The sequence below is a fragment of the Panulirus ornatus genome, chromosome 45 (assembly GCF_036320965.1).
Source record: "Panulirus ornatus isolate Po-2019 chromosome 45, ASM3632096v1, whole genome shotgun sequence".
NCBI lineage: Eukaryota > Metazoa > Arthropoda > Malacostraca > Decapoda > Palinuridae > Panulirus > Panulirus ornatus.
In genome coordinates this window covers 4,028,913-4,046,700 of record NC_092268.1, presented here as the reverse complement: position 1 = coordinate 4,046,700, position 17,788 = coordinate 4,028,913, and the positions used below count along the sequence as shown (strand labels likewise).

General features: G+C 34.7%; 1 protein-coding gene across 2 annotated transcripts in view; it reads right to left on the bottom strand.

Annotated features, from left to right (window-relative positions):
- Positions 1–13,394: 13,394 nt before the first annotated feature.
- The window catches only part of LOC139762836 (lachesin-like), a 217,368-nt gene continuing 212,974 nt past the window's right edge, over positions 13,395–17,788 (bottom strand). For both annotated transcript variants that reach the window (XM_071687990.1, XM_071687991.1), the window contains one exon: positions 13,395–17,351. In XM_071687990.1, coding sequence (XP_071544091.1) covers positions 16,921–17,351 — 431 coding nt within the window. In that variant the 3' untranslated portion in view covers positions 13,395–16,920. The remainder of the gene's footprint in view (positions 17,352–17,788) is intronic.

Sequence of the window (17,788 nt, the reverse complement as noted above, 5' to 3'; positions counted from 1 at the left end):
CCCTCTCCCCCCGCATGTGCGCGAGTTAGCGCTACGAAGACAACAAAGGCCCCATATATATGTATATATATATATATATATATATATATATATATATATATATATATATATATATATATATATATACACTTTTCTTTTAAACTATTCGCCATTTCCCACGTTAGCGAGGTAGCGTTAGGAACAGAGAACTGGGCCTTTTTTTGGAATATCCTCACCTGGCCCCCTTCTCTGTTCCTTCTTTTGGAAAATTAAAAAAAAAAAACACGAGAGGGGAGGATTTCCAGCCCCCCGCTCCCTCCCCTTTTAGTCGCCTTCTACGACACGCAGGGAATACGTGGGAAGTATTCTTAATCCCCTATCCCTAGCGATAATTAATATAAATATATATATATATATATATATATATATATATATATATATATATATATATATATATATATATATTCCTGGGGATAGGGGGGAGAAATTACTTCCCACGTATACCCTGCGTGTCGTAGAAAGCGACTAAAAGGGGAGGGAGCGGGTGGCTGGAAATACTCCCCTCTCTTTTTTTCTAAATTTCCAAAAGAAGAAAGAGAGAAGGGGGCCAGGTGAGGATATTCCCTCAAAAGCCCAGTCCTTTGTTCTTAACGCTACGTCGCTAACGCGGGAAATGGTGAATAGTATGAAACGAATATATATATATATATATATATATATATATATATATATATATATATATATATATATATATATACATATATATATATATATATATATATCATAGGGTGGGGGAGGGGGTGAAAATTCTGGGACAATTGTAGAATGTGTGGAAGTCGAGAACATTATCTCGGAAAGCAAAAATGGGTATGTTTGAAGGAATAGTGGTTCCAACAATGTTGTATGGTTGCGAGGCGTGGGCTGTGGATAGAGTTGTGCGCAGGAGGATGGATGTGCTGGAAATGAGATGTTTGAGGACACTATGTGGTATTGGCCTTGCATTTTCATCAGATTTTCAAATTCTTCAGATTTTAATAAAAATCTGTGTATAGATGTTATTTTCTATGGTGATTACGTATTTTGAATCAAAACTCCACATTTAATTTTACTAACCATGTTATTAGCACTTTAATTAATTACATCAATGTTCGTATGCTAATTACTCCACTAATTAGAATAATTTTTAAATTTTGACCAAAGATTCTTATTCAGCATCCATAATAGCATCTATACTGAAATTTTCAATAAAATCCATGATTTCAAAAAAATCACGAAAATTCCAAGGCTATAGCCTTGCATTTTCATCAGATTTTCAAATTCTTCAGATTTTAATAAAAATCTGTGTATAGATGTTATTTTCTATGCTGATTACGTATTTTGAATCAAATCTCAACATTTCCTAATACTAACCATGTTATTAGCACTTTAATTAATTACATCAATGTTCGTATGCTAATTACTCCACTAATTAGAATAATTTTTAAATTTTGACCAAAGATTCTTATTCAGCATCCATAATAGCATCTATACTGAAATTTTCAATAAAATCCATGATTTCAAAAAAATCACGAAAATTCCAAGGCTATAGCCTTGCATTTTCATCAGATTTCCAAATTCTTCAGATTTTAATAAAAATCTGTGTATAGATGTTATTTTCTATGCTGATTACGTATTTTGAATCAAATCTCAACATTTCCTAATACTAACCATGTTATTAGCACTTTAATTACATCAATGTTCGTATGCTAATTACTCCACTAATTAGAATAATTTTTAAATTTTGACCAAAGATTCTTATTCAGCATCCATAATAGCATCTATACTGAAATTTTCAATAAAATCCATGACTTCAAAAAAATCACGAAAATTCCAAGGCTATAGCCTTGCATTTTCATCAGATTTCCAAATTCTTCAGATTTTAATAAAAATCTGTGTATAGATGTTATTTTCTATGCTGATTACGTATTTTGAATCACATCTCAACATTTCCTAATACTAACCATGTTATTAGCACTTTAATTAATTACATCAATGTTCGTATGCTAATTACTCCACTAATTAGAATAATTTTTAAATTTTGACCAAAGATTCTTATTCAGCATCCATAATAGCATCTATACTGAAATTTTCAATAAAATCCATGACTTCAAAAAAATCACGAAAATTCCAAGGCTATAGCCTTGCATTTTCATCAGATTTTCAAATTCTTCAGATTTTAATAAAAATCTGTAAATAGATGTTATTTTCTATGGTGATTACGTATTTTGAATCAAAACTCCACATTTCCTAATACTAACCATGTTATTAGGACTTTAATTAATTACATCAATGTTCGTATACTAATTACTCCACTAATTAGAATAATTTTTAAATTTTGACCAAAGATTCTTATTCAGCATCCATAATAGCATCTATAATGAAATTTTCAATAAAATCCATGACTTCAAAAAAATCACGAAAATTCCAAGGCTATAGCCTTGCATTTTGATCAGATTTCCAAAATCTTCAGATTTTAATGAAAATCTGTGTATATATGTTATTTTGTATGCTGATTACGTATTTGGAATCAAATCTCAACATTTCCTAATACTAACCATGTTATTAGCACTTTAATTAATTACATCAATGTTTGTATGCTAATTACTCCACTAATTAGAATAATTTTTAGATTTCGACCAAAGATTCTTATTCAGCATCCATAATAGCATATATACTGAAATTTTCAATAAAATCCATGATTTCAAAAAAATCACGAAAATTCCAAGGCTATAGCCTTGCATTTTCAACAGATTTTCAAATTCTTCAGATTTTAATAAAAATCTGTGTATAGATGTTATTTTCTATGGTGATTACGTATTTTGAATCACATCTCAACATTTCCTAATACTAACCATGTTATTAGCACTTTAATTAATTACATCAATGTTTGTATGCTAATTACTCCACTAATTAGAATAATTCTTAAATTTTGACCAAAGATTATTATTCAGCATCCATAATAGCATCTATACTGAAATTTTCAATAAAATCCATGATTTCAAAAAAATCACGAAAATTCCAAGGCTATAGCCTTGCATTTTCATCAGATTTCCAAATTCTTCAGATTTTAATGAAAATCTGTGTATCGATGTTATTTTCTATCCTGATTACGTATTTTCAATCAAATCTCAACATTTCCTAATACTAACCATGTTATTAGCACTTTAATTACATCAATGTTCGTATGCTAATTACTCCATTAATTAGAATAATTCTTATATTTTGACCAAAGATTCTTATTCAGCATCCATAATAGCATCTATACTGAAAATTTCAATAAAATCCATGATTTCAAAAAAATCACGAAAATTCCAAGGCTATAGCCTTGCATTTTCATCAGATTTTCAAATTCTTCAGATTTTAAAAAAATCTGTGTATAGATGTTATTTTCTATGCTGATTACGTATTTTGAATCAAAACTGCACATTTCCTAAAACTAACCATGTTATTAGCACTTTAATTAATTACATCAATGTTCGTATGCTAATTACTCCACTAATTACAATAATTTTTAAATTCTGACCAAAGATTCTTATTCAGCATCCAAAATAGCATCTATACTGAAATTTTCAATAAAATCCATGATTTCAAAAAAATCACGAAAATTCCAAGGCTATAGCCTTGCATTTTCATCAGATTTTCAAATTCTTCAGATTTTAATAAAAATCTGTAAATAGATGTTATTTTCTATGGTGATTACGTATTTTGAATCAAAACTCCACATTTCCTAATACTAACCATGTTATTAGGACTTTAATTAATTACATCAATGTTCGTATACTAATTACTCCACTAATTAGAATAATTTTTAAATTTTGACCAAAGATTCTTATTCAGCATCCATAATAGCATCTATACTGAAATTTTCAATAAAATCCATGATTTCAAAAAAATCACGAAAATTCCAAGGCTATAGCCTTGCATTTTCATCAGATTTTCAAATTCTTCAGATTTTAATAAAAATCTGTGTATAGATGTTATTTTCTATGGTGATTACGTATTTTGAATCACATCTCAACATTTCCTAATACTAACCATGTTATTAGCACTTTAATTAATTACATCAATGTTCGTATGCTAATTACTCCACTAATTAGAATAATTTTTAAATTTTGACCAAAGATTCTTATTCAGCATCCATAATAGCATCTATACTGAAATTTTCAATAAAATCCATGATTTCAAAAAAATCACGAAAATTCCAAGGCTATAGCCTTGCATTTTCATCAGATTTCCAAATTCTTCAGATTTTAATGAAAATCTGTGTATAGATGTTATTTTCTATGGTGATTACGTATTTTGAATCAAATCTCAACATTTCCTAATACTAACCATGTTATTAGCACTTTAATTAATTACATCAATGTTCGTATGCTAATTACTCCACTAATTAGAATAATTCTTAAATTTTGACCAAAGATTCTTATTCAGCATCCATAATAGCATCTATACTGAAATTTTCAATAAAATCCATGACTTCAAAAAAATCACGAAAATTCCAAGGCTATAGCCTTGCATTTTCATCAGATTTCCAAATTCTTCAGATTTTAATAAAAATCTGTGTATAGATGTTATTTTCTATGGTGATTACGTATTTTGAATCAAATCTCAACATTTCCTAATACTAACCATGTTATTAGCACTTTAATTAATTACATCAATGTTCGTATGCTAATTACTCCACTAATTAGAATAATTTTTAAATTTTGACCAAAGATTCTTATTCAGCATCCATAATAGCATCTATACTGAAATTTTCAATAAAATCCATGACTTCAAAAAAATCACGAAAATTCCAAGGCTATAGCCTTGCATTTTCATCAGATTTCCAAATTCTTCAGATTTTAATGAAAATCTGTGTATAGATGTTATTTTCTATGGTGATTACGTATTTGAATCAAATCTCAACATTTCCTAATACTAACCATGTTATTAGGACTTTAATTAATTACATCAATGTTCGTATGCTAATTACTCCACTAATTAGAATAATTTTTAAATTTTGACCAAAGATTCTTATTCAGCATCCATAATAGCATCTATACTGAAATTTTCAATAAAATCCATGATTTCAAAAAAATCACGAAAATTCCAAGGCTATAGCCTTGCATTTTCATCAGATTTCCAAATTCTTCAGATTTTAATGAAAATCTGTGTATAGATGTTATTTTCTATGCTGATTACGTATTTTGAATCAAATCTCAACATTTCCTAATACTAACCATGTTATTAGCACTTTAATTACATCAATGTTCGTATGCTAATTACTCCACTAATTAGAATAATTCTTAAATTTTGACCAAAGATTCTTATTCAGCATCCATAATAGCATCTATACTGAAAATTTCAATAAAATCCATGATTTCAAAAAAATCACGAAAATTCCAAGGCTATAGCCTTGCATTTTCATCAGATTTTCAAATTCTTCAGATTTTAAAAAAAATCTGTGTATAGATGTTACTTTCTATGCTGATTACGTATTTTGAATCAAAACTGCACATTTCCTAAAATTAACCATGTTATTAGGCACTTTAATTAATTACATCAATGTTCGTATGCTAATTACTCCACTAATTACAATAATTTTTAAATTCTGACCAAAGATTCTTATTCAGCATCCAAAATAGCATCTATACTGAAATTTTCAATAAAATCCATGATTTCAAAAAAATCACGAAAATTCCAAGGCTATAGCCTTGCATTTTCATCAGATTTCCAAATTCTTCAGATTTTAATAAAAATCTGTGTATAGATGTTATTTTCTATGGTGATTACGTATTTTGAATCAAATCTCAACATTTCCTAATACTAACCATGTTATTAGCACTTTAATTAATTACATCAATGTTCGTATGCTAATTACTCCACTAATTAGAATAATTTTTAAATTTTGACCAAAGATTCTTATTCAGCATCCATAATAGCATCTATACTGAAATTTTCAATAAAATCCATGACTTCAAAAAAATCACGAAAATTCCAAGGCTATAGCCTTGCATTTTCATCAGATTTTCAAATTCTTCAGATTTTAATAAAAATCTGTGTATAGATGTTATTTTCTATGGTGATTACGTATTTTGAATCACATCTCAACATTTCCTAATACTAACCATGTTATTAGCACTTTAATTAATTACATCAATGTTCGTATGCTAATTACTCCACTAATTGGAATAATTTTTAAATTTTGACCAAAGATTCTTATTCAGCATCCATAATAGCATCTATACTGAAATTTTCAATAAAATCCATGATTCAAAAAAATCACGAAAATGCCAAGGCCCTTGCATTTTCATCAGATTTTCAAATTCTTCAGATTTTAATAAAAATCTGTAAATAGATGTTATTTTCTATGGTGATTACGTATTTTGAATCAAAACTCCACATTTCCTAATACTAACCATGTTATTAGGACTTTAATTAATTACATCAATGTTCGTATACTAATTACTCCACTAATTAGAATAATTTTTAAATTTTGACCAAAGATTCTTATTCAGCATCCATAATAGCATCTATAATGAAATTTTCAATAAAATCCATGACTTCAAAAAAATCACGAAAATTCCAAGGCTATAGCCTTGCATTTTCATCAGATTTCCAAATTCTTCAGATTTTAATAAAAATCTGTGTATAGATGTTATTTTCTATGGTGATTACGTATTTTGAATCAAATCTCAACATTTCCTAATACTAACCATGTTATTAGCACTTTAATTAATTACATCAATGTTCGTATGCTAATTACTCCACTAATTAGAATAATTTTTAAATTTTGACCAAAGATTCTTATTCAGCATCCATAATAGCATCTATACTGAAATTTTCAATAAAATCCATGACTTCAAAAAAATCACGAAAATTCCAAGGCTATAGCTTGCATTTTCATCAGATTTTCAAATTCTTCAGATTTTAATAAAAATCTGTAAATAGATGTTATTTTCTATGGTGATTACGTATTTTGAATCAAAACTCCACATTTCCTAATACTAACCATGTTATTAGGACTTTAATTAATTACATCAATGTTCGTATACTAATTACTCCACTAATTAGAATAATTTTTAAATTTTGACCAAAGATTCTTATTCAGCATCCATAATAGCATCTATACTGAAATTTTCAATAAAATCCATGACTTCAAAAAAATCACGAAAATTCCAAGGCTATAGCCTTGCATTTTCATCAGATTTCCAAATTCTTCAGATTTTAATAAAAATCTGTGTATAGATGTTATTTTCTATGGTGATTACGTATTTTGAATCAAATCTCAACATTTCCTAATACTAACCATGTTATTAGCACTTTAATTAATTACATCAATGTTCGTATGCTAATTACTCCACTAATTAGAATAATTTTTAAATTTTGACCAAAGATTCTTATTCAGCATCCATAATAGCATCTATACTGAAATTTTCAATAAAATCCATGACTTCAAAAAAATCACGAAAATTCCAAGGCTATAGCCTTGCATTTTCATCAGATTTCCAAATTCTTCAGATTTTAATAAAAATCTGTGTATAGATGTTATTTTCTATGGTGATTACGTATTTTGAATCACATCTCAACATTTCCTAATACTAACCATGTTATTAGCACTTTAATTAATTACATCAATGTTCGTATGCTAATTACTCCACTAATTAGAATAATTTTTAAATTTTGACCAAAGATTCTTATTCAGCATCCATAATAGCATCTATACTGAAATTTTCAATAAAATCCATGATTTCAAAAAAATCACGAAAATTCCATCAAATTCTTCAGATTTTAATAAAAATCTGTGTATAGATGTTATTTTCTATGGTGATTACGTATTTTGAATCAAATCTCAACATTTCCTAATACTAACCATGTTATTAGCACTTTAATTAATTACATCAATGTTTGTATGCTAATTACTCCACTAATTAGAATAATTCTTAAATTTTGACCAAAGATTATTATTCAGCAGCCATAATAGCATCTATACTGAAATTTTCAATAAAATCCATGATTTCAAAAAAATCACGAAAATTCCAAGGCTATAGCCTTGCATTTTCATCAGATTTTCAAATTCTTCAGATTTTAATAAAATTCAGTGTATAGATGTTATTTTTTATGCTGATTACGTATTTTGAATCAAATCTCAACATTTCCTAATACTAACCATGTTATTAGCACTTTAATTACATCAATGTTCTTATGCTAATCACTTCACTAATTAGAATAATTTTTATATTTTGATCAAAGATTCTTATTCAGCAACCATAATAGCATCTATAGTGAAATTTTCAATAAAATCCATGACTTGAAAAAAATCACGAAAATTCCAACAGCTAACGACCCTTAAAGGTGGAAGCACCTAATTTTCTAGTCACAACTACCCTACCAGTCTGGATGCAATGTTGTTTCACACAACCTAAATATTTACATTTTTCTGGAGGGGGGAAGGGGGGGGGGACTGCCCCCAGGAACCCCTCATACAGCTCGTGATTCAAGGGGGGGAGGGAGGGGAATTTGAAGGGGGTGGTGAGTTTGAATGGGGGGAAGTTTGAACGTGGGAGTTTGAAGGGTAGAGAGAAGTTTGAAGGGGGAGAAGTTTGAATGGGGGGGAGTTTGAAGGGGGAAGTTTGAAGGTGGGAAGTTTGTATGGGGGAGTGTGAAGGGGAGGGGTTGAAGGAGGGAGTTTGAAGGAGGGAGTTTGAAGGAGGGAGTTTGAAGGGGGTAGTTTGAATGGGGGAGTTTGAAGGGGGTAGTTTGAATGGGGGAGTTTGAAGGGGGTAGTTTGAATGGGGGAGTTTGAAGGGTAGAGAGGAGTTTGAAGGAGGGGAAGTTTGAAGGGTAGAGAGGAGTTTGAAGGAGGGGAAGTTTGAAGGGTAGAGAGGAGTTTGAAGGAGGGGAAGTTTGAAGGGTAGAGAGGAGTTTGAAGGAGGGGAAGTTTGAAGGGTAGAGAGGAGTTTGAAGGAGGGGAAGTTTGAAGGGTAGAGAGGAGTTTGAAGGAGGGGAAGTTTGAAGGGGGAAGTTTGAAGGAGGGAAGTTTGAAGGGGGAAGTTTGAAGGGGGAGTTTGAAGGTGGAAGTCTGAAGGGGGAAGTTTGAATAAGGGGAGTTTGAAGGGGGAGTGTAAAGGAGGGGAGTTTGAAGGGGGAAAGTTTGAAGGAGGGAAGTTTGAATGGGGAAAGTTTGAAGGTGGGAAGTTTGAAGGGAGAAGTTTGAAGGGGGGGGGAGAAGTTTGAAGGTTAGAGGGAATCCTGAGTAAGACTGGACTGAAGTCGTGCACTTAGCTCGGGTCGACAGTGCCCGTGTCAGCCATGGTGTACACATGCCCACCATAACCCACCATTATGAACTACCATCATGTGAATTTAATGCTGTAACCTGCCGATACCTGGACATTATACACATCATATTCATTATTATTCACTCACAAGGCATGAAGACAACGACATACGAATTAATGAAGTCGTTCAATACTCACCAGCTGCCCGACAGGAGCCGCCCAGCCCAAAATTTAAAGACGCCGCCAGACACGCGTCTCAACACTTTCAAAGTCCACCACAAGAATGAACATGGCGGTTCCAATATTATTTTCCTGCCCCCTTGTTCGTCATTAATATTGAGTCTCATGAGGCTTTTCCTGCTACGTATGTTCATTGTACGCATGCGTAACGTGTGGTTACGCACGAGAACGGCGTATTCTACTTCGCATTTTGTCAAGGGCTTTGAATAAAAGGGAATTTCAAGTGAGTTACACAGTTTTAGATCAACTTGCTCAACACGGTCGCCATTTAAAAACTCGTGAAAGTTGACGCATTTTAATTTCGCGTTTGTTTAGTAATAGCAAACTAGGGAGGGTTTTGTTCTCATATTTATATCTCTGATTCCTGGTAACTCGAAGTTCAATAATATAGCAAAATAGTAAAATGTTTGGCCATATCATTGTAGTTTTTGTGACAGACTACGTAATTATTAAACCTTACCTTGATGACGTCAGAGTTTAAAGAACTTTGTTTATGTTTTTGTTTACAAATGTTTTCAGAAAGTTTAAAACTTTCTGTAGTCTAAATTCGAGGACCTATTGTTCTTGTGGTCCAATAACAGATAGGGAAATACGACCAAAAGTATATTTCAACTATCTACCAACATTCACACAATGACCACTGAACAAACCTATGCTCTCGTACCTTTGTGTATTACTATGTTTCTCTATATTGCTATTCTATCGTCTATGTTACCCTCATCTGGACCCTTTACAACAGTTCTTGACACACAATTAGCTTCCATATGTATGATTCCTGGCTGCAAAAAGATATTAATTAGTAAATATATTATCAGAAAGTAATACTCTAAGTACAATTGCTTTGAGAAAACTTTTTTTTTTCCTCCATACTTTCATTGTATTAAATCAGGCTCGTTCCCACTGCTGAAATTAATAAGTCCCACTAGGGAACTTAATCCATTCATACAAAGTACAATAGATCCAATTTGTTGTCTTCTTTATTAAATATAGAACTTACCCGTTCTTCAAAATGAAAACTTTACTGAAGATGTTTAATAACTTATGAAGTAGATGATCTTCAATATGATTCATTTTGCTTGAGAAGGAGAGAGCAAACATGTTTCTAATAACATCTTCCTGTTGAGTGGTCGCATGTGTTCACACATTCGTCATGGGGGTCGAAACTTACCATTCTCCTTAACCTGTGTGTATTACCTTCAACTATTATAACATAAGATTATGAGGTAGGGAGCGAGGTGCTCATTCCACCAGCCATGCTACACATTCATGGATTAATGTGGTGGTATACAGGGGTCAAAAAACTATATGATACAGTCAAGGTTTGGTTTCAGTACATGGTCTATGGTACTAGGTTTCATTACATTGTTTAGGACTGCTAAAGAGTACATGTGTACAAACGTGGCTCATTCATGTAAAAATAACAGTTAAATGTATAAAATATTTTGACAAGACCCATCCTACCCAAGTCTCAACTTCCACACAGATAATACTGAACTATATCTCCCCAGTTTCTCTGTCCTTGCCTATATGAGACATAAACACAGCTTCAACATACTGTACATGACCTGTGGTCTAGCCAAATGGATGTAGGTGCTGGCTCTATAACATAGAATACTTCATTCATCTGGTCAAAGTTGGATTTGAAAATATAAATGAAGAAATCTTACAAGATATCCTTCATAACTTCACCAACTTTTGTATAGGAAAAGAAAGTCACCAGCCAATATGTAACATTTTTACTTTCTTAACATGTGAACAACGACAACAGTTGACATGAAGCATGTTAGGTCACAAAGGGGCCTGACCTGGCACGGCTCAGCCCACCTGGGAGGTCAAACTGAACTGGCATCTTAGAATCCATCTAGGGAGTAGACCAAGTCTTGCCCGAAAGCCTAGCTCGTAATAATATAACCCATCAGTTGAGTCACAATGGTCATGCATGACTGTTTGAGTCTAGCCCATTCAGGAAGTCACACAAATGGTGTGTGTGGGCTTAACTTTATATAGTACAGTCTATTTAGTGGGAGCAAAGAAGCCATAACCAAATAACAGACTTGGTGAAGTACAATCCAAATGGCAGTTCCACGGTCACTCTAACACCTACAGCTTTACATGAGTATGACAGTGAACAATATTGAATAAAGTGATATTATACCACATCAGCCATTACACACCCCTAGTTTCTACCACAGTCTCCTTGAGATAACAATTATCTCCCCTGAGGTTAGCTGTCTGACCTGCTTTCCATAGTTTCCGACATCATGCCTCCCAGGTGTTGGTGGTCACTGGTAATGGGACCTCTATCTTCAATATGAAATGTTTACAAATCTTTTATATACTCACTTAGGACTAGTTTCTGTAAATATGTGAAATATAATAATCACAACATTTTAACATAATGACATGATATGTGACGTACAAAGGGATGGATCATCTTCCATAACACAAGAAACAGGTATTTACATATAAAGGAAACTCGACTATAATAAATTAAGTTATAAAGGAAGAGAAGTATTGTGTGTGTAGTAAACAGCTAGTACAATAAGATTCAGCCCTCAATCACACGTGCCATTCTCAAATAGGACTATATAAGACTACAGGACATATAGTTCGAGATTACCAATCATGACAACCAGCTGTTCATTACACATATACCACATTCTCCTGTTTACAAACACACAGCTCAATAACAAGGTTTATCTATATACTAGTCATGGAGTCTTTTTTTTTTTGGCACTGTGTAATAAGCCTATGAGAATAAACGAGCAACATTGAAGAACTCTTGAGGTATTTCCTGCCATAATACATGGTTCATACTAGTCTAAATGATAAATAAACAATGAAAACAGCAGTCATGGTACTGCCACACAGGAATTATCGGATACTTGTGGGCACAGACTCTACCACCCATCCTTCCCTCACTACACTTTGTGGGTGGAAGCCTTCACTGCCCTGTCTAAGGAGAGATACTGTTTACTTACAATCTACTTATCTACTGGGCACTCTACCTTCAGAGGGGACAGTGGCTGTTTTGGAGCAAAGCCCCCATGTTCTCAGATGAGCATGGTAATTTCCTGATGAAGCCACCACACATTTAAGAGTCTGAACTCTGACATTTCATGATATTTGACAGAGTTCCATTATATTACACTATATTCTGAAACTTTTTTGTTCATTATATAAACAAACTCTTTTTTAATTTAAGATGATTTAGGCTTTTTCAATGATTAATTGCACCACTACAACATTACCAAATTAATGTTAAATGATGCTTCATCCCACTCAAACATGAGTAGTGGTACTCTGTATATATATACAGGGGGCAACCTTGACACAGGGAGTCAATGTAGCCAGATAAGAAACGATATGCTGAAGATAGGTAGCACAACACTTACTCTTAGAGCTTAATGTGCAAACATCCAAATAACTATCTAATAAGGCAAGGGTTATTCATCAGTTGTATATTGCGTCCAGGAGAAGAGAAGTTCTGTGCACCATCTAGTTCGGAAGATGGAATGTGTAAGAACAGTTAGGTTTATACTCCTATATCTGTCTATGTCACTGACTTGTGAGGGTCTGATCAGATAAGGAGTGGAATTCTTTCGCAATAAAAAAGGATTGACCAAATTATGATGGCTGCAGGAGACACTAACCTGTTTGAGTCCCACTGGGATTATGGTGGTGTGGATGTTTTTGTCTTAGTTTCCACTAACTCATTATACCCACATTATTCAGAAATTGTAACACTTCGCAAACCAACCCGGAATTGTCAATAAATGATATTCTTAGATAGCCTTTGGTTCAATCCACTATTCATCACATTAAGAAAATTGATACCAATCATTTTTTCATCTTCAGAATTTTTTTTTACAATGAACAACAAACATTGTTAAGTTTGGGAATTATGATGGAAACTGCCTGATGATGTGCAAAGTAATATGTTTGAGTCTGAAGGTAAATTTCATCAAAAGGCCACTACATATCTGTCTCTCGCCATGAACTAACTACAAAATATTGACGGCATTCCGTCTTTAGAAAATTCATATGATTTACGTCAACAAACGTGCCTGAGCAGGAATATATGAAAATGCAAAAGCATCATGCCTGTGACCATATTTACACGTCAACTTCTCCTTAATATGAATAATCTTTTGTAAACCAAACATTCTGAGCAGTAAGTTCAAAGCAAGTAATGCGACACATTAGTGGTCATTCCTTGCTTGAGAAAGTTCAATGTTGCACTGTTTACAATACCACCATGGTGCACAAAGTACTGACGATGTACAGAACACACGTACTGGGAAGAGGATAGATTAGGTTCTATTGCAGTGATGTGTGTGTTGTGAGTTACAACATTATTTCTGATCATGATGTGGGACTACATGATGCAGTGCTTGGAGGCGTGCCTGAGTTAGCGAGGTTGTTGGTGGAGATGGAGCTCGTGTTGTAATCAGTATCGCATTTTGCTAATTATGCTGCAAGCTATTAATGGTCATCTTACAGTTAGCTACTAGGAGTTTAATTACTGGTACAGCTGTTGTTATTAGTGATCCTACTGAAGGTTGTTAATGTAATTGTTGTAGGTTGTTACTGATGATACTGCTGTGGGTTGTGAGTGGTGATGTTACTATCGTGGATTTGCTTCTCATGATGTTATGACGGAGCTGTCACTTGTAATTACTGTTATGAGTTGTGGCTGGTATGTTTTTTCACAACAGTTGTTTGATGTTAATGGTTCTGTGAATCATTACTCACATTCCCTTTCCATGATGCAGGCTCCAGCCTTGTTGATTATTTTTCTGGTATTATGGGTTTTTACTGGTGTTGTGGGCTGTTACTGGTGTTGTGGGTTGTTACTAGTGTTGTGGGTTGTTACAGGTGTTGTGGATTGTTACAGGTGTTGTTTATTAATGATTCTCCAGTTTGTTAATGGTGTTGTGGGGTGTTTACTGGTGATGTAGGTTGTTATTTGCACTGTGGGTTGTTACTGGTGATGTAAGTTGTTACAGGTGTTGTAGGCTGTTACCGGTGTTAAGAGTTGTTGCTTGTGTTGTGGTTTCTTACTCACACCGTGGATTGTTACCAGCGCTGTGGGTTGTTACTGGTGTTGTGGGTTGTTACTAACGGCAGTTACTAACAGTGTGCACTGTTACTACCGTTCTAAATAACAACAGGTTGTCATAATAGTTGTAATTGTTACTAGTGTTGATGGTTGTTCATTTATGTTGTGGTCTCTGGTACCACGACTGTTCTATGTTGTTTCGGGTTATCATAAGTGTTGTAACTTGTTACTAGTTATGTTGGATTGACTAACACTATGGACTGGTAATACTGCACTGGGTTGTTACTGTTGCTGGGTGTTACTTCTGCTACGGGTTGTTACTGATGTTGTGAGCTTCCAGTTGTGGAGTTACTAAAGCAGTAGGTTATGAGTTATTAGTGACATGTTATAGGAAGGTCAGTTCTGATGTTATAGTTTGCTACAGATACAGTCTTGTATGTTGTTCAATGATTATTGTTAGGTTAGGTTATAGCTCCTTGTTGTTGTTAACATTACAGGTGGCTAACGTTTGTAGTAATATTGTGATTGTATGTTGCTAATAGTGTAATAGGTTATTGCTTTCACTCCTCTTACGCTTAGAGTTGTTTCCAAATGTTGTTGATTGTATTTCATGATATGGGTTATGGTTAGTGTTATAAATCGTTACGTCTACTTTAGCTTTGTGTTGTAACTAATACTGGGAACTGTTACTGGAAATGTTAATGTTGTAACGGTCCGTTACATTGTTACAAGCATTGTGGAATGTTAATGTCATAATCTGTCACTCGTGTTGTATGTTGTTACTACAACTGTGGGTTGGTAGTTGTGATGTGTTCCGTCACTCATGTTGTATGTAGTGACTTCAGCTGAGCATGGTGGGGGTGTGGGGGGGTATTGCTGTTGTAAGAGAAATAATGATAATGAGGCAACAAATTATAAAAGAATAAATGACTTATTACTTTATCTATATATTCCTAGCTCGTGACATCACCAAATCAACAATGATTATCATGATAATTCCTTCACTAACTTAACGATTATACATCATCGAGAGCCAGAGAAATATAATATAAAATCGTATATATAGTCTCGTGTACTTTTCCTTCCAGTATGCCAGGGGAAAAAAATGGGTTTTTAAATGTCTAAACTTCCCTTGTCTCTCTAACTCAAAAAAATGGGGCCAAAATTTAATGGAAAATTGATCTATAAAGATAATGTATCGTGAGGACCATGAAGTTATGTTTGGTTTAGTATCACCATTACTGTAATTATTGCTTTTAAATTGTAGTGTTGTGTTCTTACTTTATTACAACCCTAAACCAAAATATTAGAATGTTATCACTGAAGACATTTTAAATACTGAATAAAGTATATGTTCTTTAACGAAGGAGAATATATAAGATATATAATCATATACAGTGAACTTTGAATTAAGTATATGTTCTTCACCGAAGGAGAATATATAAATTATAATTAAATATAGCGAACTTGCAAGATCATACAGATATTGAAAGCAAATTAAATGTCTTTGTTTATGACACAGACGTATGGGATTTCAGAAACTATTATAGTTAATACAGCTGCTGACAACAACCATAAAGGACTTTATAACAATGTCTTCTTCTTTTTACCATGATTCAAATATTGGTTTCCTGTCTAGTGAATATCCTGACACAGATATGAATACTGAATATTCCCCTCTGTGGGCTGGACGATGATAATATATTCAGTTTGGAATATTTGTTGGTGAATGGAACAAAGTAAGAAGTGGTGTGGGTGACCTGGGTGGTGTAGAATGTGCTGGAGTGGCGGGGTTACAGGTGATAACAACTGTTGTAATACAAGGGTTATGATAAGGCAATTAATGGGGTCAAGTTGCATTAGAGGTGTTAGGGAGGTAGGAAGCCCTTGCAGGCCGCTAAGCGAGGTGGAGTAACAAATAAAGGAGGAAGAAGACGAGGAAACAACACGCCATTAGTGGGACGAGTTTACGCCACCTCCCCTTGAGAGAGGGTAAGAAAATAGTGGGTGGGCGAACTGGAAGGAGTTTACCTCACCCATTAAGGGGGAAAATAGTGGGTGGGCGAACTGGGAGGAGTTTACTTCACCCATTAAGGGGGAAAATAGTGGGTGGGCGAACTGGAAGGAGTTTACTTCACCCATTAAGGGGGAAAATAGTGGCTGGGCGAACTGGGAGGAGTTTACTTCACCCATTAAGGGGGGAAAATAGTGGCTGGGCGAACTGGGAGGAGTTTACTTCACCCATTAAGAGGGAAAATAGTGGGTGGGTGAGGCTGCTAAGACGCCCCAGAGGCGAGTAGGACCAAGATGGCGTGAAGGAGAGCGTAAGGAAGGAGACTAAGGTCGAAACCAAACCACTCCAAGTATGAGCGAGAGGAAAGACCTCAGAAATATAACAGTGGAATGCATCTTCCCGTGGCGACAACCACTGCTAATGCCGATACTGTTGGCGGACGACGAAGACGTATCGACGGTCGTGTCCTTCTCGCTGTTCTCCGGGAACCAGGGCCTCATGCCTGGGAGAGAGGCGCCCTCAGACGTGGGGAGGAAGGGCCCCGCTGGAGGACCCCCCGGCTGGCTGTACCAGGGGTCCTTCCCCGAACCCTCGTGTGACCCGAAACGATAAACGTCCTTGTCTGTTACGTCCAGGTTGCCAAGGTCTGAGATGAGACCTGGTGAGGGCAGGGGCGTCTCCTGTCCCCCACCCACGCTGTTCGTCTCGATGAAGTTAATGATACGCGGGGGCGTGGTGGTGGGCGGGGCTATGTCTGCAACACAGGGTGGGAGTGAGTGGGTGGAGCACACAGGGTGTGAGTGGGTGGGTGGAGCACACAGGGTGTGAGTGAGTGGGTGGAGCACACAGGGTGTGAGTGAGTGGGTGGAGCACACAGGGTGTGAGTGAGTGGGTGGAGCACACAGGGTGTGAGTGAGTGAGTGGGTGGAGCACATAGGGTGGGAGTGAGTGGGTGAGTGGGTGGAGCACACAGGGTGGGAGTGAGTGGGTGAGTGGGTGAGACCACACATCCTAACACTAGGCAGACACACAAGTGAGAGGGATTATAACACAGCCAAACCTCATGAATGAGGAAACATGAGTGACCAATGAGATGACATGAGAATCTGGGGTTAATTGTGATAACATGAGAATCTGGGGTTAATTGTCATGACATGAGAATCTGGGGTTAATTGTCATGACATGAGAATC